The following is a 24,352-nucleotide window of genomic DNA, read 5'->3' as shown; positions in this document are numbered from 1 at the left end:
GCGCCGCACGCACACACATAAACACACACGGCAATAGTCTCAATAGTCGACACATTGCTGTGGTTTATGGCATGTACTTAATTCCTCTTAAATGCGTAAAGCGTCAACAGCTGAACCCCGAAATAGATACATATGACCCTATAAAGGTCACACAAGTGTCAGAGGTCAACAACCTGATTAACAACACTGTACTACTTTTAGGCGTTTCAGAGCAGCAAGTGTAGGGCGCGTTCTCCACTTGTTCCCCATTTGAAACTGTGTCGATGACAATAAGTGGAATCAGCAAGCCAAGTGTTCCATCTTCTAGCTGGGACACTACAATTTCAAATAGCCTGACAAATGGTATTGCACGTAAGGCCATTCCAAGACATTGCTGAGAAGACACTGACAAGATCTTGAATACATTGCACTTACAGTAAGTTTTTGAAGTATAACTGGGCTAGTGTTATACTGCCACGACAGACTGACAACATCAGCAATGTTGTTACAGTCATCTGGTTTTCAGCCTCGACAGGAGGCCTGAATTTGACGGAGTGAAGCTCATGTCAGCAGAACAAGTGTGTACCGAGACTCTCAGAATGTATACCCGTGTTAACCTGGCAGGCATTAAGAGAAAGCTGAATTTAAATATCTTAATTTTGTCACTTTGTCTAATATGTCGTGATATAGGCATATTCTACAGATGATCGAAGATTGTCGTTGAGAAACTCCCTCCTTCCCACGCACAATCTTTCTCACGTGCATAAAGATGCGCATGTACGCACACATAGACACACACACACACAGGCACACACTCTTTCTATGACTTTTGCAACTGCAGACATATGTTAACAGCAACTGTCACAGTAGAGGAAATGTGTGGGATTACCCAGCCTCCCCGGCTTCCTCTGATAGATAGAGTGCAGGTGCATGTTCCATCTGCTGGGTTGCCATGGGTGAAGAAGAGTTGATATGATATGTTGTGATTGTTGATATGAGCTACCCATTGAACTGAGCCATCAAGCCATTACAACGCATGACAATGGTGCCCCTATGGGGTAAGGTTCGGGGTGATGGGGTACACTCAGTCACAATGGTGGCTGTTGAGAAGGCCCATGTCAAAGGGAATGGCAGCCCTCACATCGTTCTAGAAAACTGTATAATAACCATACAGCATAATCAATAACAGAAAGTAGATTATTATTATTAGGCTGTGCTGATTTCATCATCTTCAACATGCTGTTGGTTGGGTAGCATTGCCATGACTATGATGGGGTTATGTGGGAATGATTATGATGACGTCAGGGGGGCTTTTCTTCTAAAAAGGTTGAGAGGCACAGCCCTAAGGTTAGCTTTTTGGGTTAGTGCTATGTTAACAGGCTATAGGTAGCTCATCTTGATGAAGTAGCCTATCTTGACAAGCAGAGTCAACTGACCAGTCATTACAATCTCTTATGCAACTTGGAGGTAGACAGGCTGCTGCAGCCATACAAATCTTAATGCAAAGCAATGCCCCCGACTTAAATCCGTCATTTTCATACACACACACTCACCCACACACATGGACTGTGTCATATCATGTTGGTGTCCGATACAAAGGGATCTTTACCACAAGGTCAGTGATAGTGATTAAGTCAATGTGAAAAATTTGAAAGAACTACCAACACTAGGGTCAATTCAGTCCATTGCTTCTTAAAGAAAATATTGACGGTACTTCGTCTAATTTTGTTCCAACCAAATGTTCTAACGATCAGTTAAAGTGTTGTAAATATTCAAGCTGTCAGGCAGCTCAAATATTTACAGTTAAATAAATTTGCATGACGTACCAGGTAACCGTCCAATTTCTAGTAACTCTCTGACATCATCGCTGAAGTCAAAACACTCACGGCCTGATTCAGAAGACACAAATAAACTCCAATACCAAAGGAGAGAACGTTACATCATTTTCGAGTAAGGAAAATATTCCTCAGACTAAACTGCAGCCAATGTTTTCACAAATTAAAATGTAATATACGATGTGTGTTGTATTTTCACACAATGTGTTGCGATAGAGGTCAACATAGGAGACAGTTGAGGGCAAACTCGCTGGGTGGGATATACTGTAGCTTTCATCAAAAAAATGTGATAACTACGACATGTTGCCTTTTTGTTTCACATAAATGCATCAGGACTGAATTGAAATCCTGCAAAAAATTAATCTTGTCAACAGTTTGAACTGAGGACAAACTCACCTAACTTTGTGTGTGATATAGGCCTACCGTAGCTCTGTGTGCGCGTGTGTGTGTGTGTGTGCGTGTGTGTGTGTGTGTGTGTGTGTGTGTGTGTGTGTGTGTGTGTGTGTGCGCGTGTGTGTGCGTGCGTGTGCTTAGCGTTTAGCATGTCCCTTGTGCCATGAGGAACAGACACCTGAGTCTTTCTGTCGGCAGAAGGCACAGCCACAGCCTCAGCTCCATATAAGGACAAGACCTTCACCAGCACCCAGCAACACAGGATGGAAATTATGCAAAGCAAGGCAGAGAGAGAGAGAGAGAGGGCAGCATGAAAGAGGGAGACTTCCTCATTCAATTTGTCACATTGCCTCATCAAGTAGATTAATAAGGACTGTGTGTGTGTGTGTGCACACGCATGTGATCATACTCACCCACCCGCTCGCCCACACACGCACACACAAAGACTGTAACACAGCAATTCGGTATAAGTCTGTCGACACCGTTGCCTTATCTTGTGTCATCAGCCAAGGCTCTGATAGCCAGCGACACCTCTATAGTTCCCAGTAACTGGCACCAGCATGGAGCAACTAGTCAATCACAGTATTGCCGTCTTTTCTTTTTTGCTTTTCATCTACCCATTCAATACCCGTATGCAAACCTGGCCTTCTCTAAAGCTTTGCAAACAGTCACAAACACACGCGTGCCATTGCTTATGCAACCAGCCGTATCACACCATGCCGTGTCCATTGTGGAAACGTGAATCACAGCTGTGTTTATGGAAGAAAAAAATGGAGAACTCAATAGGCAGAGCAAGAACAAGGATGAAGCTAAAGAAACGCATGAACGAATGAATTTTGTCATGGCTCTCCTTCAATGACAGTCTATTTCATCTTGTAGTCTGGCTTGTCAGGCTACACAGACAGCAGTTTATCACTTAAAGGTGCAGTGTAGTAAGTTTATTTCCAGAATTCATGTCGCCCATTCACAAATACTAACCACCACCAGCAAATTCTAAGTATTCATTATGACTGAGAAAAATGCATTTTTCAAACATGAAAAGGTGGCTCTTCTCCATGTCTGCCATTTTGAATTTCCAAAAATAGACATTTTTAGCTGCAAAACTTACTGTATTTTTGTCATACTCGTAAACATTAGTTAATTCTTAGTAAATATTCATGAAAAGATCAAATTTGGCAACAGGCAGCACAGTTTCGATGTGCAGCATAGGTGCCATACGCTGGCAAAAATTCTGCACAGTGCATCTTTCATAATTCTATCACTGTAGTATGTTTGTTGTAGTACTATCACAGACGTTTGATAAGGAGGAGACCGTTCATAAGGATGTTCTTCTGGAATCAATATGACAAGTTTCTAAGATGCATGTCTAGGAGCTGTCGTGTCCCTTTAGGAGACTTGTGGGGGTTCAATTTTTATTATTATTATTTTATAGGATATTTGTTGCATTGGTGACGCACACAGTTACCCTCTTTAAAATGTTGGGCAGTACGTGTTTCTATAGTATAACTGGTATCCAGTTGAATCTTAGGATAGCTGCCCTTGCAGTGGAATCGCACCTCAGAGCACAAGATAAAACCGTTTGCCCATGGCACTCATGACAGATCTGTATCAGAGATGCAGGCAGTTTGTGTCAGAATGCTACAGCACTGTTAACCATCAGTGGGTGGTGTTACTTTCTGATCCAGTGGTTCCCAAACTGGGGGGTCACGAAGGTTCTGCAGGGGGGTCGCAGACAATTGACATTGCATAAAAACGGGAAATGCACAGTTTAACAGCTAAAAGCTAGAACTTATAGAACTTGTACAGGGTTCCCACACATTTTTCATGAACAAATTCAAGCACTTTTCAAGCACATTCAAGACCAAATTTTCAGTCAAGACCAAATCTTCACTTATGCAGTCTCTGCATACAAAATAAAGCTGCCCCTGGAGAAGCAGCATTTTGATGAAAATCAATATTGTGCGAGATGTTTTTGCTCACCATATAGGAAGGCTGTAACTCAGGCTCGAACATCATGCATATTCAATACAATCATACAGCATTAATGTGCTTAAACCTCTGACATCATTGAATATTTAAAACACTATCTTTATTCTAATATTGATGCATCTTTCAGAAAGAGCAAAACACAAGCTCCACTGACGAAGACACTGGTTTCTTCTTAACAGATATGGAAATCCACTGGAACCAAACACAACTGCATGACACTGTTTACAACAGTGATGGCTCCTAAATCTATACAAAACAGAAGCTCCGACCCGCAGCCAAAAAAGCAAACAAATAAAGCTCAACTGGGAGGACTGCGGAGCTGTCAGAGACACCAATACATCAGCTCGGCCAGATGGCCCACGCTGCTCCTGTGACACCAAATGTGACTCGAAAAGCTTTCGAACGTTCAAATACAACTTCCCATTTCTGTTTCTAGATCTCAATATAAGGGGTTGAGAGAGACTATTTTTAACCAACAAACTTTGACCACAAAAAAAAAAACGTCTTACTAAGCCTTTAATAGCAACTTGAATAGAAGAGACGCAAATAACTATGAAGACTACCGCTACAGCACACGGTTTCTTTTGTCATTTTCTATAAACACACTGACACCTTTTCCACCGCAGACACACACACAAATATATATATATATATTTGGACTACAAGTCTGACGGCCCACTTACCCATGACTGGGTATTGAACCTGCAACCCTGTGATCTACCGTCCAACTCCCTAACTATTTCACCACGTCTGCCACATTGTTTCATGCTTGTGTCCTCAGTTTGTCTGCCTACAGGATCTCAGGAGCACACTGCAAACAGCCCACTTCCTCACGGCCTACCCCCCACAAACACAAAAACTTGGAGTTAATGGAGGGTGTGAATCCGTTCAAATTTTTGTTAAATAAGCCAAAGCTGTTCACCTCTGATGATGGGTCATTGGCCCATTAATTGACGCTAATTGACATCAGCTGTTGTTGCACCACTGACGACATCAATCGTAAATCGTCAATGACCCAAATAGTAATGTTTTCATGGCTGCATCTTTCGTTTGTCTGACTTGTGCCTGGGTACACGATCTCACAAATACACTACAACCCTCTGAGAGACCCCCCCAGAATGGCTACAACCCCTCCAAAATCCCCAGGAAACGTAAAAGAAGGGAAGGAGGGGGGGGTGGCATGGGGAGGTCGACTCCATCCAATTTGTGCAGCAGATCTAAGGGGGAAATCTTGGGGAACATTCCAAGATGGGGCACAACGGTTGGCCTTGAGGGGAGAGAGAAGTCTGTGCAGAGAGCACTCAAGTCTACCCAGCTCTCCCTGCCTGCCTGCCTGTCTGCAGTGCTTTCATCCAGTCAGACAAACATGGTGCCCAAATACACAGGACGCAACCACGCCATAGGCCAAGCATACGGCCAAGTTGGAGAGCGCGAACAGACTACATGCAACAGTCAGAGAGAGAGAGAGAGAGAGAGAGACAGACAGACAGACAGACAGAGAGAGAGAGAGAGAGAGAGAGAGAGAGAGAGAGGGACCGACTGTGAAACGCCTAACGAAGCACATTCTTCTTTAATGAAGCTTATAGTTCTATTGCCGAGTATCCTGGAAGGCAGTGCTTTGGCAGGGAATACAAGAGAAAATAAAGAATGAATGCTGAGAAAATAAGAGCAATGGTAGAGAGAGAGAGAGAAGAAGAAGAAGAAGGAGGAGGAAGGAAATTAGTAAATCAATGTCAATCGCACTTCCTTACAGATTGATTGCTGATCAGTTGTCATCCAGATTTTCTCAACTACTTTAGTTTGATTTTATGTACGGTATATTCGGCGATAACAAAGAATAAGGCAAGCCAAGCAGAACTACAGTGACACAACGTGAAGATGGAGAATGTGAGATGAATTGGGTGAAAATGAAACTGTGAATCAGAAAACTGGATGATGATTACGGAACTTAGTCTACTGTCCACCTATTGTAATACACACACACACACACACACACACACACACACACACACTTTCCCCCTCCTTTTTAGTAGCGTCTTGCGACTCAATGCAGTGCCGCCATGTCAGTCTGTGCATCTGTTCATCCATCAATCGGTCGCAAAGCGGTGCGCTTTTATTTTGAAGTGATTGCATAGGTCCGTTGACCTTTAGCTAAAGCAGAGCCATTCAGAGGGGAGAGTTGCGCAATTGGAGGACCAGGAATTAAATTGCAGCCCCGCCTTTCAACGAGATACGGTCGTGCCTAAAGCGGCTGTCTTTCCATAGACTCAACATAGAACCACCACATTAACAGCCAAAAATAAGGACTAACGAACTATACTGCGGGGTTATCACCACAAATATGTAAACTATCAACTGCCTCGGTGGTGATAATCACAACAGTTTTACCATCTGTGATGTTTATCTGAAGTTATTACTATGAACAGCAAGTGTTGTCATATTCCCTGCATTGCATCACATCGCATTTGCTGTGTGCTACGCCCACTTCTAGGCACTAACTTTCGTAACGCTTAAGCAGTTCTGAGACGCTAAACAGCTAATTTTGCTAATGCGGAAGTCGGCCCTAGGACACAGTGGAGATTGCCCGACTCTCCCCTCTGTATGGCTCTGAGCTAAAGCTTACTTATGCCTCCCTTCAACTACTCGCACCACTCCTTTATGTCTTTTTTTCTCTCTTTTCATATCTCTCGCTCTCTGTCTATGACAACGTTGATTATGTCTCACTTTCATTTTCTCCTTTTATCTCTCTCTCCGTTTCCCTCTCTGTCTTTTGCTCTTTCCTCTATCTTCCTCCCATATGTCTTGCATGCACTGAAGATTATGTCTCACTTCTGGTCATCACTCGTTCTTTTGGCATCTCTCTCTCTCTGTCGCTGTCTCTCCTTCCCACATGTCTAGCATGCGCTGCAGAAAGTGTTGCTTAGGTCTCACTTCTTTCCGGTCTTTCCCTCTCTCATCTTCCCCACATGTCTTGCATCCAACGCTCTGCAGACAGTGTTGATTACGTCTCAGGTCATCTCATCACTCATTCTTTTGTTTTTTTCTTTTCCTTCTCCCTCTCTCTCTCTCTCCTTCCTCCCTGCTCTTCTTCCCCACATGTATTGTGTGCAGTGCAGTGCAGTGCAGCGCTCTGCAGACAGTGTTGATTTCTGCAGCTGCAGGCGACCTGGAGAACACAGGACAGGGGCCCAGTGGCGGCGGAGGGCCAAAGTCAACATCGGCTCTCCTCCTGAGCAGCACACACACACACACACACACACACACACACACACACACACACACACACACACACACCTCTCCTTTACACACCACCCCCCCCCCCCTCCCCCCCCCCCCCCCCCCAAAAAAAAAAAAAAAGAAAAGAAATCCAGGCCACGGGGCAGTGAGCCAACCAGCCAAGGGGGCTAGAGGGGAAACGGAGGGTTCAGAGCACAGGGTTCTTCCCTGCTATTGTCTCTCCAGGGCTGACAAACAAAGACCCCAAAAATACAGTATGTTAAGACAGAGGGCGCTCACACACTTACATGCACGTACAATACACGTGTACACACACACTCTCGCACACACACACACACACACGTACACACATAGAAAAATGAATGCAGGAGAGACTGAGAGAAATCCGGTGTCGGTGTGCCAGTAGTCCTATTTATACAATCACCATTCACGGTCTTGTGTGATGATTCATCCATGTCTTTGTGGTGGAAAAAAAAATACAACTGCCCTTACCCCTGCCCTCTGTCTCAAACTCACCCCCCACCACCATCTCTCTCTCTTTCTTTTTCTCACACACACACACACACACTCTTCAGGGGGTCTGTTATGAAATTCAAATCAAAGCCAGAAGGCCAGTCGTAAGAAGATGACATGGTAAAAACAAGAGACAAGACATTTCCATATCATTCACTGTGCTAGACCCACTATAAAAGGCTTTATCTTTACCAAAGACATTCTAGTAGGCTGTAATGTGTAAAGTACTCAATGCAAACTTTAGCATTTTTCTCTCTCTCTCTCTCTCTCTCTCTCTCTCTCTCTCTCTCTCTCTCTCTCTCTCTCTCTCTCTCTCTCTCTCTCTCTCTCTCTCTCTCTCTCTCTCTCTCCCTCTCTCTCTCCCTCTCTCTCTCTCTCAACAGTGACCTGATATCTTCAAACAAGTTAAGATATACTATCCTTCACCTAATACCATGCTAACCAGACCCGCTCCAATACGTTTGACCGGAGACGTTCCACGGTGGACACAATTCCATTCAAACCCTTTTGCCATCTGGTCTGGCAAACATTAGTCTCAAATGAGGTGTATGTACGCGCTGCTATGCTATGCAAGGCTGCTGCTCCATCCTGCTCTGGAATTTGGTCAAGATGAAAGCCACTGAGCTGATGAAAAAAAAACCTCCATTCCACCAACTCTACTCTGCAGGCAAGTGGGATCACTTGACAGCATCTGTGGTCGAGATAGGGAAATGTCTTATTGGCAACACACACACTCAAACAGAAAGTGACATATGTACAATATACTATGCAAGCACCAGGTCACAATAATGGGTCCAAGGACCCATAGTCACAATAGGCTACAAGGCGGGAACCCCATGACTTCTCAGTAATGTAACAATGATTATCACAATAGCAAGCCACTGTCTTTACTCCCCGTAAGGAATTCATAAACCATGCTATGAATGTAATCATGACTAGGCAAATGACATGGCTGGAATAGGAACACTTGAAAGACAATCCTATCCAAACCATGTGTGATGACAATGGCCAGCTGCTGATATACTAAAGGCGTTTCAAAACCCATGCAATGAAATGTTACACGCGCGTGCCCTGTGCGTGCCCCACATGCCTACTTGGTCACACCCACCCGTTTGCCAGCGGCCGAGAAAACAAAAAAATCTGTTTGACACCAAACTTCACTTCACTATGTAGGCTACTGGTTGTCTCATGTAACCTACCAACAAACATCAGACGTGTGCCATGTTCAGAGGCAACACCCTCTAATTCTTTAAGTCACCATGTTTACACGAGGCATGTAGGCCTGTGCGTAATGACAAACTGGCACGGGCGTTCACTGACTGATTGGTTGCACATATGGGGATTGTGTAGAACTAGGCCTAGGTTATCTTAAAACGCAAGCCACATTCATCCCCATCACATCCATTTGTCGATCAACGAGGTGGAGGTAAGTGTCTGGAAAAGCATAAACATAGGCCTAACCTCACCATTGTGTATGTGGCTGAAGTGTCATCCGTCTGAGAACAAACAACATCGTAGGCTACAGTGAGAGTAGGCTAGAACTATACAGGCTCTGTGAAGTAACGTTGGAATTGACTTTGCCCTGAGACTCATGCATGTGACTACCTCATGTCGCAGGAAGAATGGCTGTGGAGTGCTGTATAGAACTAGCCATCGTCTGGGTAGAAAATAAGTCGTCCTTACGCATCTGCGTACACTGTCCAAACCAGAAAATGCTGCTTGGAAAAGGTTGTACGAGTTGAGTGAAGTAGCTCCAGGAGGTTTATCCATCAGCTCTGAAAGTTAAACCTGGCTTGGGAATACGATTAGGCAGTCAAAACTCCGACAGAGATCTAGAAGTTGTTGATGTCTGAGGGCTGACCAACGAGGCTACTGGACTCTGTGATTAATTCGTTAGGAATTTTGAGTTCGTGGCAAATTATTGTTGCCCTGTCAAAGACACTGTTGGAATGACTGTAGCCTACCTGAAGCCATCCTTACCTTGCCGAATTTCTGATGTTGAACGTAAAGTTGACCCTCTTTTACGTGCGTATCCATCGCAGCCCTTCGCTCCCTTCGATGGCAAAGACGTTATTGGCAAATCGATTCTGTCCTCTTCTTGAATAAGTTGCTGCAAACTTTCTGACTTCCTAAAACGTGAACTTCCGTAGGCCAAGTGTGTGCAACACGGACATCTTTAGTGTAAGTCATTTGTAAGCAACGGCGTCGAGAATAAAGTATCCAAGTCGTTGATGAACGTTTTAAAAGTTCATTTTTTCCTCCCTAGAAGTGGAGTCCGCGCGCGCCAGCGTCGTCTGCGCTCTGCTGTCGCCTCCCTCGCGGTAGAGGAAGCGCTATTCAGCTCGAGCCTGGAGGATGATTATTAGCAGGAGATCAGTACAAAACTCCCACCTACTTTTTTTCTAATCGCCTGCCTGCTAACCTCATTGCTGGGCCAACATCCTGTGCAGTCATGGACCAGGTTATATGTAACAGCGAATTACTAAACACAGTTGAGGGATTTCTTTTCTTTTTTTAAAGTTTTGATTTCTATGAAAGGAAAATGGAAAACTTTGAGAGAATAATGTCTTATTAACATAAGGGACTGAGAATGCCAGTGCCCTGTGGTAAATGACTGGTTGGTTGGTTGATTCATTCATTCATTCATTCATTCATTCATTCATTCATTCATTCGTTTAAAATCATGGGATTGCATCTAGATTATTGTTAATGCCATTTAGAAACTCTGAAAGTATTTTAGACACCAGATAGAAATAGATAGCCATTGTGCTATAATCTGTCACATGTATGTCCATTAATGTGCACTGTCCTGAAAAATAAAAGTAAAGTAACGAAAGTAGATTAAAGTGCATTCAGTATGAGCATATTATTTGATCAAGTTACAGTTGAGTAATTGTCTGTTTGTGTTTGTTTGTTTGTTTGTTTTTTGGTGTCAAACTCTGTTTTATTGTGTTGGGTTTTTTACTTTTCTCAGAGAAATCAAAACACAGACAGTTTTATTGTCTTCTTGGTGATCCAAAAATAGACAGTAGCATAAACACCTTCAGATGTTGATATTTTAAACATAAATACACCTTTCACGACACACACACACACACACACACACACACACACACACACACACACACACACACACACACACACACACACACACACACACACTTTCAATCAAAAAACAATTTTGTAATATGGCAACATAGACAATAAAGCTTTTTGAATTGAATTGAATTAAAGGCCATTGGTATTGAGACATCCCATATAGCCTACAGTTGCAGTGGAAAATTACCATTTGGGTATTTCTTCATCGTTGTGTCTTTGTGATGTAGGAAGATATGGTAAAGGCCTCTGATAAGTGCCTATTCTGACGTGTTTGTATGTGTTGCGTGTGTTGTGCCTATTTCCTCATTGTCCTGTGTGGGCTATGGCATCAGCATGGCGTTGGTAACAGGATGTTGGGTGATGTGGGTCAAAGGTCTCGTCTTGGTCTTTATGGCCTCATTGCATTACATCCCGGCTGAGGAGGTGGGTGGCATCAAGCTCCCACATCAAGGGCTCAGATCCTCAAACTCAACTTCAGTTTCATGACAGGGTTCTATTTTGCTTTAGCTGTAAGGCTTGGCTGTTTCTTTGCTGGTGAACTGTGCATGATTTCACTCTGCCAGTATGGCCTATGATGGCAATATACCACAATTTTGTGTGAGATTTTGTATAGAAAACAGTGAAGTGAAAGTGAAAGCCCATCTGGGAAATAAGCTTCAACTCCCAATGTCATTGTGACACAGCACTCCACAGCACACAAACGAAATTGCATTTCTGCCTCACCCGTGCAAGGGAGCTGCCCCCAATGGCACCCCAAAGGAGCAGTGCGGCTGGAAGTGCTCAGGGTGCCTCAGTCATGGAGGAAACTAGAGCACTGGTTAATTACACAGGGACAGGCCTATGCATTTTTAAAAGATGAACAATGTTTATATTTATGAATAAAAAAATATAGGCCTGGTATTTGTAGACCATCAAAGGTTGTATGTTCCCCACAATGAGTCTCTCAGGCTACAGGTGGTGACAAAAATGAAGAATTCTGTGGTAATGGAAGCGTCATTAAAGTGATGTCGCCTACTTGGAAATGCTTTGGCTCCATCTAATGGCTAAAAAAAGAAGCAGCCTAGCCCGGATTAAAATAATAGGCTAAATCAGCCTCACTAATTTTCCAGGATAGACACCGGTGCTAGCTAGTTTTAAATTATATTGCGCTGTAGTTTGTCTGAAAGAGAAGATGATTTATAGCTGTGACATCTGGCTTAAAATTCCTCGAACTATTTTTGACATACTGGCCAACAGCTGTTAGCAACATTTTCAGGAAAATAAAACAGGTGTGTTCACTTACAATACGTTATTTAAATATCAAAGTTCGCACAATAAAACAATTTGGCCACATTGAACAGGAACGCTTGATACTGCTACTATAATCTGATTGGTCGAGCACTGACGCGTAGGCTGTGTCCCTTCACGTGATAGAAACAGGAAGCAAAATCATGAGTTCTGTGTACGGCGGTGTGGAGGGGTAAGTGAGTGTTTTTTTTATTAATACTGTGTCATTTTCATTTTATTCTGAGTAATGTCTTGTATGCTTCAGAAGGTAGTGACAGCGGTCGGTCCTTAAAATTTCAATTCAATTGTGTCGCTGCTGGGATTTTAGGCAACAAAGACACGACGCCTATGTGACTCGTGTCTTTTCAGCCATTGATGTGCGCAGCTATTCTGGACTTTACGGTCCCATTCACTTCAATTCATTTTTTTGGCGTTTTACATATTTCGGACCGTGCGGACGCCGCTGTACTCGTGCGAGGAAAACAACAATTGTCTCGGGTGCTAAACATGGTCATGGAACGGCTTGCTTAACCAGAATGGTGTGTGTTGTATCATTTCGAAGATAATTAAAGAAAATCTTATTACAATGGGATTTCTCATAGGCATGGTTTTGCATGTCTCTTATCTCTTTTCATGTTGACTGAGCTATCACCGTTACAAGTTTACAAGGTGCACAGCGCACATATGTATGCATACAAAAAGGAAGAATACATTTCACAGTGTAATTCTGCAAATAATTCACTTCAAAGTTAAGTGTTATTACATAGGCACCACCATGGTCATCAATATGTGTGTAAGAACAAGTGAAAAAACAAATCGGTTCAGTTTGTCAAAGAGGAGATGGTAGATATGCGCAACATAGTACAAAGTATGCATCACACCATGCTTCTGAATGATATGAAGGAAAAATACTGACGGCACATAGCCTAACGTCTCTCTTTCCTCAATAATGCACATGCCACATATCACTCAAGCAACATTATCTTCATTAGCTAATGTGGCCACAGGGGGGCGATATTGTAGGGCACGCTGAGACATTCGGATTCGATTTAACTCACTATTAAGCGCTATATAACAAAGGTTGCATTATAGGCTAGGCAGTGGTTCCCAACCTATGGGTCGCCAAAGATCCACGGGGGGTTGTGAAGCCCTCTTGGTTTTAAGGGGTTTCATTTTAATACCATATGTAGCCCATATTGAATAAATGACAAATGCATAGAAGCAACAAAATTTAAGTGCTACATTAACAACATTTATTCTGTTTTTTGAACAAAGACGAATTGAGGAATTAAAATGATGACTAAAATGAGTTTTTTCGTAGGAGACAGAGCGTATCGAGTGACTTCCTCTCATGCGGGCGCTGGGTCACCAAAGCTTACAATGGTAAAAAACATGGGTCCCTGAAGAAAAAGGTTGGGAACCACTGGGCTAGGCTACTACATATAGTCACTTTAATTGGCAAACAATTCATGTTGTTTCTATTGTAATGGGATTGCTACATTCAAGAAGTTTCCAATGTCTTTCATCTCCTCTGTCTTTTCCATGTTTGTAGGTTAAGAATAACAAACAAAATCTTAAAGGGACAGTTTGGTCAATTTCAACATGCAGTTGTATTGCTAACGCTACACTTGGGACTTGTCAGTACCTGGTGATGCCACATTTTTCGGCTCAGCCCTTTCCGAGATATGAGCAATTCTAATGGGTCAGCGTTTGTTTACATTTTAAAAAAATAATAAATAGGCCAACTCCAAATATTTTCCCAAAAGGTTACTGCTAGTCTTGCTAGTTGTCTGCTGATGTTTTATAACCTTTTGGATGTTTTTGGGGAAATAAAAAATGTTTTTTTCAAATGTAAACAAAGAGCTGCCCCCATTACAATGACCAGGATCGGCTGAAGAAAGAAAAAAAAATCTCAGGCACTGACAAGTCCAGGGTAGTGTGTGAGCATTACAAACTGCATGTTGAAATTGACCAAAGTGTCCCTTTAACATTGTACTGCATGTTTTAGATGGGCCCATGTACAAAGTACTTCAAGTCTGTCTGTAGGGCACATCAAGGGTCTGTGAGAAAAGGGTGCTTGCGCTGCTGACAATGTGTAAATGCTTCCATTACATCCTATAGGCCTACATATGATGGCTACAAGAATTTCTGCAATGTGTTGTGTTGTTTTGAAGAAAATTGAATAAAATCTTATTATAGTGGGATGTCATTTGCATGATTGGACAGGTTTCATATCTCTTACTCTCACTGCGTCATCACCATTTCATCTTACAATGTGCAGAATGATCAGAACTTTCTGTAATTCTGAAAATAAGTAACTCTGAAGTTAACAGATCATACCACATATGTAATAAGTAGTGCAAATTGAGAATGATTAATTTCTCAAAGCAGACACTGTGGATGATATGTAGCATAATACACAGTATGTGTCGCTATATGCTCCTGAAAGATATGCTGAAGACATACTGAAGGCACAAATATTTATTTTCCCAATAAGCCTTATAATGTAGGCCTATATCAGGAGTGAGGTTACATACACGTGAGTAAAAGTTGAATGTTGAGTGGCCTTGAACCCACAACTTATGGTATGGACAGCATGACTTCATCCACTAAGCTACCACAGTTTCATAAGAAATGTTAAGACCAGAAAGATATATCGTCGTTGTGCATTTTAACACAATAAATCATATAAAATATATTTTCCCTGCACCATTACCTCATTGTCTGAAGTATGATGAAGAAATGATTGTAGGCCTATATGATTTTTTAGTGCTGTGATAATGTGCACAACAAGAAGTTTTCTGGTCAAACAAATTCTACTGAAACTGTGGTAGCTTAGTGGATGGAGTCATGCCTACCATTCCACAGGTTGTCAAAGGACAATTTTTACACTCGTGTATGTTACCTCACTTCTGATAGGCCATGATTAGTCTAATTCAGTAAATAGATATTTGTGCGTACAGTATTTCTTCAGCATACAACTCATGAGCATATTTCGATGAATACTGTGTATTATGGTGCATATCTACCGTCTCCTCTTTGACAAACTGACCGATTTGTTTTTTTCACTTGTTCTTACACACATATTGATGACCATGGTGCCTATGTAATAACACTTAACTTTGAAGTGAATTATTTGCAGAATTACACTGTGAAATGTATTCTTCCTTTTTGTATGCATACATATGTGCGCTGGGCACCTTGTAAACTTGTAACGGTGATCGCTCAGTCAACATGAAAAGAGATAAGAGACATGCAAAACCATGCCTATGAGAAATCCCATTGTAATAAGATTTTCTTTAATTATCTTCGAAATAACACAACACACACCATTCTGGTTAAGGAAGCCGTTCCATGACCATGTTTAGCACCCGAGACAATTGTTGTTTTCCTCGCACGAGTACAGCGGCGTCCGCACGGTCCGAAATATGTAAAACGCCAAAAAAATGAATTGAAGTGAATGGGACCGTAAAGTCCAGAATAGCTGCGCACATCAATGGCTGAAAAGACACGAGTGCCTATGTGATGCTGCAAATGACTAGAAAGACATTGAGGGCAGTTGTTGCACTTATTCACTGAATTATGCATGGTGCCAAGCTTTGTGATGCCTGGTTAAAATCTCTTTTGGAACAGTGGTGGAACTCACTCCATTGCGCTCATCGTGTCTGAGGATGGGACGGTGCTTGCGAAGACAGAGGGACCCAGCACCAACCACTGGGTGAGACAGACCTCTCTTGTTGCTCAATAGTCTGTCTAGCGGTACATTAACGAATTTATCGTTTTGTGAGTGTCACTTCTCCACATCTCAGCATTGCATAGCAGTGCAGTGATCTGTTTAATGTCCATAAAAGCTTCTCTTCCAACTCACAGGGGCAAAAGGAGGTCAACTTACCTCAAGGCAATTATAACTTATTGCTGTTAGCATACAATCTCAACCTGGTGTAACTTATGAACTCATTCATGCAGCAATTATGTGCATTGGCAGTATCAATACAGCTGCTGGGCTTTTTCAAAGCCAGAATGATCTGCTCATCCTCCATAACAGAACTGTCCTACTATGAGGCACCTGTCAGTCGATTGATCAGACACTGTCCCATTTTATCCCAGAATGATTCAATTATACCAATTTCTAAATAGGAAGAACTGTATGTAAAACGTAATTAAAATCAAACTGTGTATGTTTGTTCAGCTGGTTGGAGTGGATAAGGCCATTGAAACCATCAACGACATGATTCAGAGGGCCAAAGTTGCCGCAAGTCTAGATCCAGATGCACCCCTGCAGGCATTGGTAAGTAATGATGATTATTGATACCATTATCAGACACATAGCATACACAACCTGAGTCATTTAAACGTTAAATTGCAGGCTATTTCAGTGTTAAAGTGATAATGTCCCATTTTTGGAAATAAGCTCAAATTACACCTCCCCTCCCCTTTAGTTAAATAATTCAATTTTACCTTTCTCCTGTACTTCCTGCCGTTCTGAGTATGGCGGTGCAAATGTTACCTCCAAGCTAGCAGTTAACCTTGAATCCTATGAGACCAGTTAGCTGCCATCTGGTCTCATAGGACTCAATGTTAACTGCTAGCATGGAGGTAAAATTTGCACTGCCATACTCCGAGAACTGTTGAAAGTACAAGAGAAAGGTTAAACTCAATTATTTAACTCAAGGGGAGGTGTAATATGAGCCTATTTCCAAAAATGGGACAGTATCACTTTAAGGAGCTATAATTGTATTTCAATCGGTAATGAATGGTACTTTTGACATTACCAGTCAACCTAATCGGAGTATATCAAATTGTAAATGGCAGGATATTTCAGTGTTAAGGAGTTAGGCTATTATACTACCATGTCACTCCACTTGTGTCCGCCACACATCCATGTCTGCAGGGCATGTCTTTGAGTGGCGGGGAGCAGAAAGACGCCATTCAGAAGCTGATTGATGAGATGCAGAGGAGGTTCCCGAAGCTCAGCAAAAGCTACTACATCACCACAGACGCTATTGGGGCCATCGCAACCGCCAGTGACCGAGGTGTGGATGGACATTGGTTACCAAATACTGAAATGTGGTTGAGATCCATGCTCCCACACCTCTGCTTCTTCTATGCGTCATTATTTGTTGGTCCCTGCAGGGAGTGTGTCTTTATACACAGCTGACCTGGGTACCTGTACCCATAGTCAAGGGTGGGCAAACTCATGCCCAGGGCCCATATGCTGCCCGCTGAGCCATTTCATCTGGCCCGTAGGGCTTTTACAAGGAAGACAACTTTGAAAATCCAATTTGATGCTCGCGCCCAGCATTCAACCAATCAAGGTTGTATTCATCAATGAAATGGTCAAAAAGTTATGTCACTGCACATTATTTGTTATTTCTGACGCAAGTTTCCTGCAACATTTGGTGATACGGCCAATATTATAAGCCCGGTGTGGCCCTTGAGCTAAAATAATTGTCCATCCCTGTGTATCGGAGGCCAACTAGCAGAGTGTGGCGTGGAACGTTAGTAAACCTCCCTCCCGAAGCCTCATACAGTATCCGTAACGCTGGGCTGTCTTACTGGTCCTTTAGCTCAGCAGTATCGTGATGTGCCTCCCATACCCGAACTGATGCGTTGACTAGGAGGTGGTGAGGTCAAGACCTGAGGGGGACGGACTGTGCGGGAACACCTCACCTGCATTCATTCTGCATGTGCTCCTCCAGGTGGTGTGGTGGTGATCTCTGGAACAGGCTCCAACTGTAAGCTGGTGAACCCTGATGGCTCTGAGGTGGGCTGTGGAGGCTGGGGACACCTGATGGGGGACGAGGGCTCAGGTGAGGCGACTCATCCATGGAAAGAGTGCTAGAAAGCAGGTCTATTCACTTGATATACAGCATGTTCATTTAGAGTTAATTAACAATAAGCAAACGTCCACAGAGGTAGAATATTAGACTAGAGGTGACACAACCCCCGGCAATCCTGGCAGTCATTGCATGTATTTGTAGGTAGACCTGAGCAAGGTAAATAAAATGGAGAAGGGGGCTCACCTCTGTCAAAAAATGGCTAAATGATGGGAAAATTCCTATCGACTGACTATAGAAGGATAAGAGTTGAAATATGCTGCTAAATATCTAGCTAATATGAACTTATTCATATTCAAACAGTTGTGGGCCATTTTCTGACAGAAGTGGGCATATTCTCCATTGATTAGCATTGACTGAAGAACATAGGTCTTAAAGGACCTACAGAAGATGGAGCCTGCACTGCACTTGCTGTTTTTCAGTGCTGTCGTAAATTGTTGTGTCACCTCTAGTCTAATATTCTACCTCCCTATAAAGTGGACTCATGGCCTTGTTTTTCAGTAAAAGAAGTAGGCATATAATAGGCATGAGGATCTTCACTGACAAGCAATGGAAGTGTTTTTATTACTATAACTTCACCACTGCACCTACTCTGAGAGACTCTAACCCACTTTAGATACCCCCCTGGTCTCACAGTTTAAAAGTTCCTTCCTTTCCTTTCTCAAAGTTCCTTTTGTGGTTCATTTAGCTTTCTGGATTGCCCATTTGGCCGTGAAGACGGTGTTTGACGCCCAAGACAACTTGGTCACTCCACCTCATGACATTGCATATGTTAAGAGGGTCATGGAGGAGTATTTCCAGGTAATTTATACAATAGATGGGATTAACCCTCGATGGGATTGCTCTTGGATGACTGGGGATCTCAAAAAGTAATGTAATCTGAGTAATTGTTAATGCATTATAGTAGTTGTGGAGTGTGATGGGATGTTTCTGGTTCTCTCCAGGTGTCGGACTTGATGGGCATGCTTCCACATCTCTACAGAAACTTCCAGAAGTCCCACTTTGCCGGCTTCTGCAAGAAAGTAGCAGAAGGTAAACCATTCAAAGTTGAGTAGAATCTCAGCACACTGCTGGACTTAATTTTGCTGTTTTTCATTTCAGCATTTCACGTTGTGAACCTGGCGAAGCACAAGTGAAACGCGTTCACTGAAATTAAAACGGCAAAATTAATCCACCAGTGTGCGCTGATTCTTATCCTATTCTCTGGATTATTTACCTACTGTATGTCTGCACCTGGACACTGTCTGTGCATTGGAGCTTCATACCTTTTGAATACAAAATGAAGTCTTCGTTTCAAGGACATAAACAAACTATGACCATAGAGCAGTGGATACTGTAGACTTAACGGAAATTGGAATTGGAAAAGCATTGGTGGTGATAGTATTGAGTGTGATTGTATTGAGTGTGTATAGGTGTAAAATGCCGTTTAGGATTGCAAGGGATTGTATTGTGTGTGAGAAGTGTATACATATATTACCAATAGTATTCGCTAACCTGACTTGACTCACATGTGAACTTCACTGCCATCCAAGGACGTCTATAAGGGGACAGGGTGGTTCCATAGAACTCCATTCAACGGTTTTGATCAAGGACGTCTATACAGTACTTACTGTATCGTTGCTGCCATCCCATTCCTAACCCATAGGGTTCAATATGATATCGGGTCCACCAATGTTGTGGGAACAGTTTGGAGCGTGCCCCTTTCCTCTTTCAACACGACTGTGCACCTTTGTACATAATAAGGTCCATAAAGACACAGACGACAGAGCACAGCATGGATGAACGTGACTGGCCTGCACAGAGTCCTAACCTGAACCCAATAGAATATCTTTGAGATGAATTAGAGCGGAGACTAAAAGCCAGGCCTTCTCAACCAACATCAGCGTGTGTGACCTCACCAATGGAAGAATGGTAAACAAAAATCTCTATATACACACTCCTCAACCTTGTGGACAGCCTTCCCAGATGAGTTGAAGCTGTAATAACTGCAAAAGCTGGACTTATAATATTTAACCTTAATGGGTTAGGAATGGGATGGCAGTTAAGTTCATATGTGAGTCAAGGCAGGTTAGCGAACACTTTTGGTAATATAGCGGAGGTGTAAAGGGAGTATTTACAAGTGTGTGTGTGTGTTTGTGTGTGTGTTTTCTGTCCTGTGCTAGGTGCTAAGTCGGGAGATGCCCTCTGCCAATACATATTCACACAAGCTGGCAGAGTCCTGGCACAGCACATCGTGGCTGTCCTTCCACACGCCCAGGAGGTAGAGTGCAGTAAATTATTTATATTATTATAATTCTATGAAATGCACCATCTCTCCATAAGGTCACCTTTATTATTGTCAACAGAGAAAACAGAAGTATTCAGCAAAAAACTTTTCTGACCTATGCTAATATGTTTTGCTATATGCTTTGATGTTGTTGCCTTAAGCTGTGCTGTATATCACGATGACATATTGTATGTCAGTGCCACTGAGTTAAATAGAATGTCAGTACCAAATATCAGAGCAGTAAATACACAGGAACTATCGTTGTAACAATATAATAACATCAAGCTATGAATTTAGCAGTCTAAAGTACGATGGGTTTTTTCAATGTCCCAACTCCCGCTCCCCCACCAAAGTGCTTGTGCTGGGTGATGATGTCACAAGACGTTGACGACAGAAGTTTAATTCAATATCTCCCAAAAATGCAATTGAAATGTCATTTTCTCATTTGCAATCCGTATGATTAAAAGGGTAAAAGTCCCCCAAAAGTTCTCGTGGCTAGGTTGACAATGGGGAAACTTCATTGTTTTCTCCATGGAGGCGGGACGTCAAGGACTTCAAGGCCGTCAAGGGGCGAGGCCACAAACTCAGGTTGAGGACAGGAGTCAGGGTATTGGAAGAGACCCCATATCTTACCTTTTAATTTTAAACGTTTAGAGTTTAGGTGCTTTGGTGGTATCTATCGACATTCTAACTCACCAGACATAAAACCCCACTGAAAATGAATGGGATGTTATGTGAGTTAGATGTTATGTGAGTTAGAATGTCGATACCACCAAAGCACCTAAACGTGGCATGGAAATCTACGGGTATATTGAAGAGTGAAGTGTGGGTCACCAGACCAAACAAACAGAAACAGCTGAGAGCAAAGCATCAAGGATATCTGGGCTTACATAACTCCCATGCAATGCCCTGCCATAGACTCATTCCAGTTACAGCTTATAACCAAGTTTTGAACATCGAAATGTAATTTAGAAGGTACCAAATGCCAACTGTTTTGATGTAAATGGGGAAAAAAAGAAAGAAATTTGGATAACAACACTACAAAACTGTTTTGCGTAATAATGTGGAACAGAGCACTTTATGGCATTTTAAATTTTATTATTATTTAAAAAAATACCGTTATCATTGGAAGTTTCGTTCAAAAACTTTTTAATTGTACTCTAATGGCTGATGACTTGAAAATGATGATGACTGTCATTTCTATTGATTATTTGGGGCAACTGCGAAAAATGTCATTTGCGTAATAATGTGAAATGCGGTGTAGTGACAACACAAAATGTTATTATGTAAATAATATTCAGTTTTATATTAGATACATTGTATTATGATGGATAAAGTATTTAATCACGATAGGGCATGATAGACACTTTTCCGTCACAATAATGATGTATGTCGTTACATCGCCCAGCCTTAGCTTACTGTGTGTTGCTGTGTGCTGTGTAGGCCCTATTCTCTGGGGAGATGGGACTGCCCATACTGTGTGAGGGGGCTGTGTGGGGCAGCTGGGAACTCATGAAGGATGGTGGGTACTTTGCATTTTACTTTTCAGTTCCACTTTGCATTACATAGCATCACTCCTGTTGATATTTTGCATCATACATCACCCCTGTTGATATTTTGCATTATATGACACTACTCATATTGACGTTTTGCAGTACATGACCATTATTCCTGTTGGTATTTTGCATGTGAATTGTCAATTCTGCTACTTTTATGAGAGACGGTAATAGTAGATTGCTGCCATTGACATTCCTTATGTAGCTTTATGTATTTGTGGGTTTTATGTACTTGTGGGTTATCATGTAGACTATATGTGCTATGTAGGTTTATTTAAAAGGAAAGAAAAAACTGTCATCTACCCTATTCCTTTGTTTGCTTGATACTTTTTATATGAAGAATGTTAATTATGACCCTGTTATGAAGATCCAATACAATAGATTAAAGTGTTTTTCTAGTTCAGTGAGACTTCAATAAACTGCCAGTGCGCTGCCATAAATGTATGCATCAATGTGTTAGTGAAGAAAACAAGGTTCCCTGTTGGCAGGGCAAGGGACAAGTGATGAAAGCTTGTGTTTGTTTTCTTTATGGTTTGATACTCCTGACAACAAGAGTGATATCAGTTACGATTGCTGACTGCATCTTTGAATTTGCCCTTTCAATTTTCATTTTGCAATCGCATGCTTGGTGTAGATGGGGCTGCATCTTGAATGTGTTCTGTTCATTTGCATTTGGATACAGTGGCATGTTCAGTATATATGCGGCTGATGAGAGTTCAAGACCTAAAAGTTCAAGACCCAATGTAAAATCTTTGTGCCATTTCTTCAATGCATTTTATATACTTCAACAGTTCCTCACAATGGCAAACCATGATGCTGAGTGACCACTTGTATTTTCAGTGATTACCGAGTATATGGTGCATCCTATAGGGAAGAGAGCCATCTAACTAATGTAATGCCATGAGTAAATGGATTGGAATGCACATTGTTACTGTATTATTATAATATTTTGGACATGACTTGTAGTGGATGTTGAGTCTAGTTTATCGGAAATCTGCACAGCTGTGTCTAGAACCTGTGAAAACACATACGCATACCCGCACGCACGCACACACACACACACACACACACACACACACACACACACACACACACACACACACACACACACACACACACTCAGAGTCACAGACTGAGAGAGGAAACTGTGGTTTGTGTGGTGTGTTTATGCCGGCAGGTTTCACTGAGGTCCTGGCACTGGCTCAAGGCTGCGGTGGGGGTCGTTTCCGTAGTTACGGCCTCATGACCCTGCGCCAGTCCTCTGCCCTGGGCGGCGCCAAGCTGGGCGCCCGGAACAGCGGAGCCACGCTCGGACTGGACTATGCTGCCAACGTCAACGTCTTCTACAAGCACTCCTTTAACTAACTAGTCACAACCAGGGAAAGCATCTTTAATTTTGTTAAATGTTCTTGAAAGTGCTTGTGCACAAGCCTTCAGTCATACAGGTGCAGTTGTGTGGCAGGTAAATGTCAAGAATGAAGGTTTACTGTGCAGCGTTTTCTGAACTTTCATCTTAAATTGTTAGTAGAGTTATTGACTGAATCCCATTGGGATGTTTGGTGGGGGTAAGGGGTGGATTCTGAATAGGTGGCTTGGTTACTGACTAATAACACTTAATTCAATGAACACAGATGCCTGCAAAGAATATTCTGATTTTAAATGGAATGCTGGTAGTATTTGATCTTACTCATTCCAAATGTGGACGTGCTTCAGAGATACAGTATGCCAGTTGCAGAGCACTTATCCATGCATGTAAACAGAATATTCTTATAACTTGTTTTTAACCAAATACTGACAATAGTCTGTTTCTAACCGGAATACTCTGTGTGTGTATCTGTGCTCATTGTCTTCAGTTCAAGCACTCCTTTGCCAAAGTACTTATGATGAAGGAACACCATTTCAGGCTAATTTTATCAATTGGATTATTTACTCCTAGTTATGGGCAAATTATTGTATTATTTATAAGGGCTATATTCTAAATCATTCTAAATACAAAATGGTTTGGTGACTGGCATAACTCAGTGAGTGGTACACTGTTTTGTGTAAATTTACCACTTTCGTTAACTTGGGTCACTAAATGAGCTTTCTGGAACACATACATCTTAGTAGGACAGGATTGAGTGTGTTGCAGACAATATCTTTGAGTTTCATTGAACTTAATTGGGTTTATATGCTGACCTGCCCCATGAAGAATGTAATTTAAGGCCTGAATCTTTCGCAAATATGCTGCTTATCATGCTATAATATGGGATTGATGAAAAAGTGTGATGTGATTTGCAACAAATCTTCCTCAACTTGTTTTTATATTGATTAAGCATTTTTCTACATATTTTTATACGTCTGTATGTGAATGAAATCTAAATAAATGAAATGTGTCATGGA

General features: G+C 42.1%; 2 protein-coding genes across 5 annotated transcripts in view; one reads left to right on the top strand and one right to left on the bottom strand.

Moving 5' to 3' along the window:
- The window catches only part of dok1b (docking protein 1b), a 26,331-nt gene extending 15,963 nt beyond the window's left edge, over positions 1-10,368 (bottom strand). For both annotated transcript variants that reach the window (XM_063186263.1, XM_063186265.1), the window contains exon 1: positions 9,927-10,368. In XM_063186263.1, coding sequence (XP_063042333.1) covers positions 9,927-9,983 — 57 coding nt within the window. In that variant the 5' untranslated portion in view covers positions 9,984-10,368. The remainder of the gene's footprint in view (positions 1-9,926) is intronic.
- On the top strand, positions 7,568-24,352 carry nagk (N-acetylglucosamine kinase). Of its 3 annotated transcripts, none has more exons than XM_063186267.1 (10): positions 7,568-9,372; positions 15,945-16,029; positions 16,501-16,599; positions 17,203-17,344; positions 18,011-18,121; positions 18,837-18,949; positions 19,093-19,180; positions 20,311-20,408; positions 21,858-21,936; positions 23,148-24,352. In XM_063186267.1, the coding sequence occupies exons 3-10, from the start codon at positions 16,540-16,542 to the stop codon at positions 23,333-23,335; spliced, it is 879 nt and encodes a 292-aa protein (XP_063042337.1). In that variant the 5' UTR covers positions 7,568-9,372; positions 15,945-16,029; positions 16,501-16,539; the 3' UTR covers positions 23,336-24,352. The 3 variants fall into 3 exon arrangements, with proteins under 3 accessions (XP_063042337.1, XP_063042336.1, XP_063042338.1); XM_063186266.1 differs by lacking the exon at positions 7,568-9,372 and adding an exon at positions 12,399-12,504; XM_063186268.1 differs by lacking the exon at positions 7,568-9,372 and adding an exon at positions 12,498-12,508.

The sequence above is a fragment of the Engraulis encrasicolus genome, chromosome 21, assembly GCF_034702125.1.
Source record: "Engraulis encrasicolus isolate BLACKSEA-1 chromosome 21, IST_EnEncr_1.0, whole genome shotgun sequence".
Taxonomy (NCBI): domain Eukaryota; kingdom Metazoa; phylum Chordata; class Actinopteri; order Clupeiformes; family Engraulidae; genus Engraulis; species Engraulis encrasicolus.
This window is presented reverse-complemented; position numbering and strand designations above follow the sequence as displayed.

Excerpts from the sequence above, each read along its gene's own strand:
- nagk (XM_063186266.1), top strand. The coding sequence starts at position 12,476 with ATGAGTTCTGTGTACGGCGGTGTGGAGGG. Across the intron at positions 12,505-15,944 it reads GTGTACGGCGGTGTGGAGGG|TGGTGGAACTCACTCCATTG; the intron begins GTAAGTGAGTGT and ends CTTTTGGAACAG. Across the intron at positions 18,950-19,092 it reads TCATGGAGGAGTATTTCCAG|GTGTCGGACTTGATGGGCAT; the intron begins GTAATTTATACA and ends GGTTCTCTCCAG.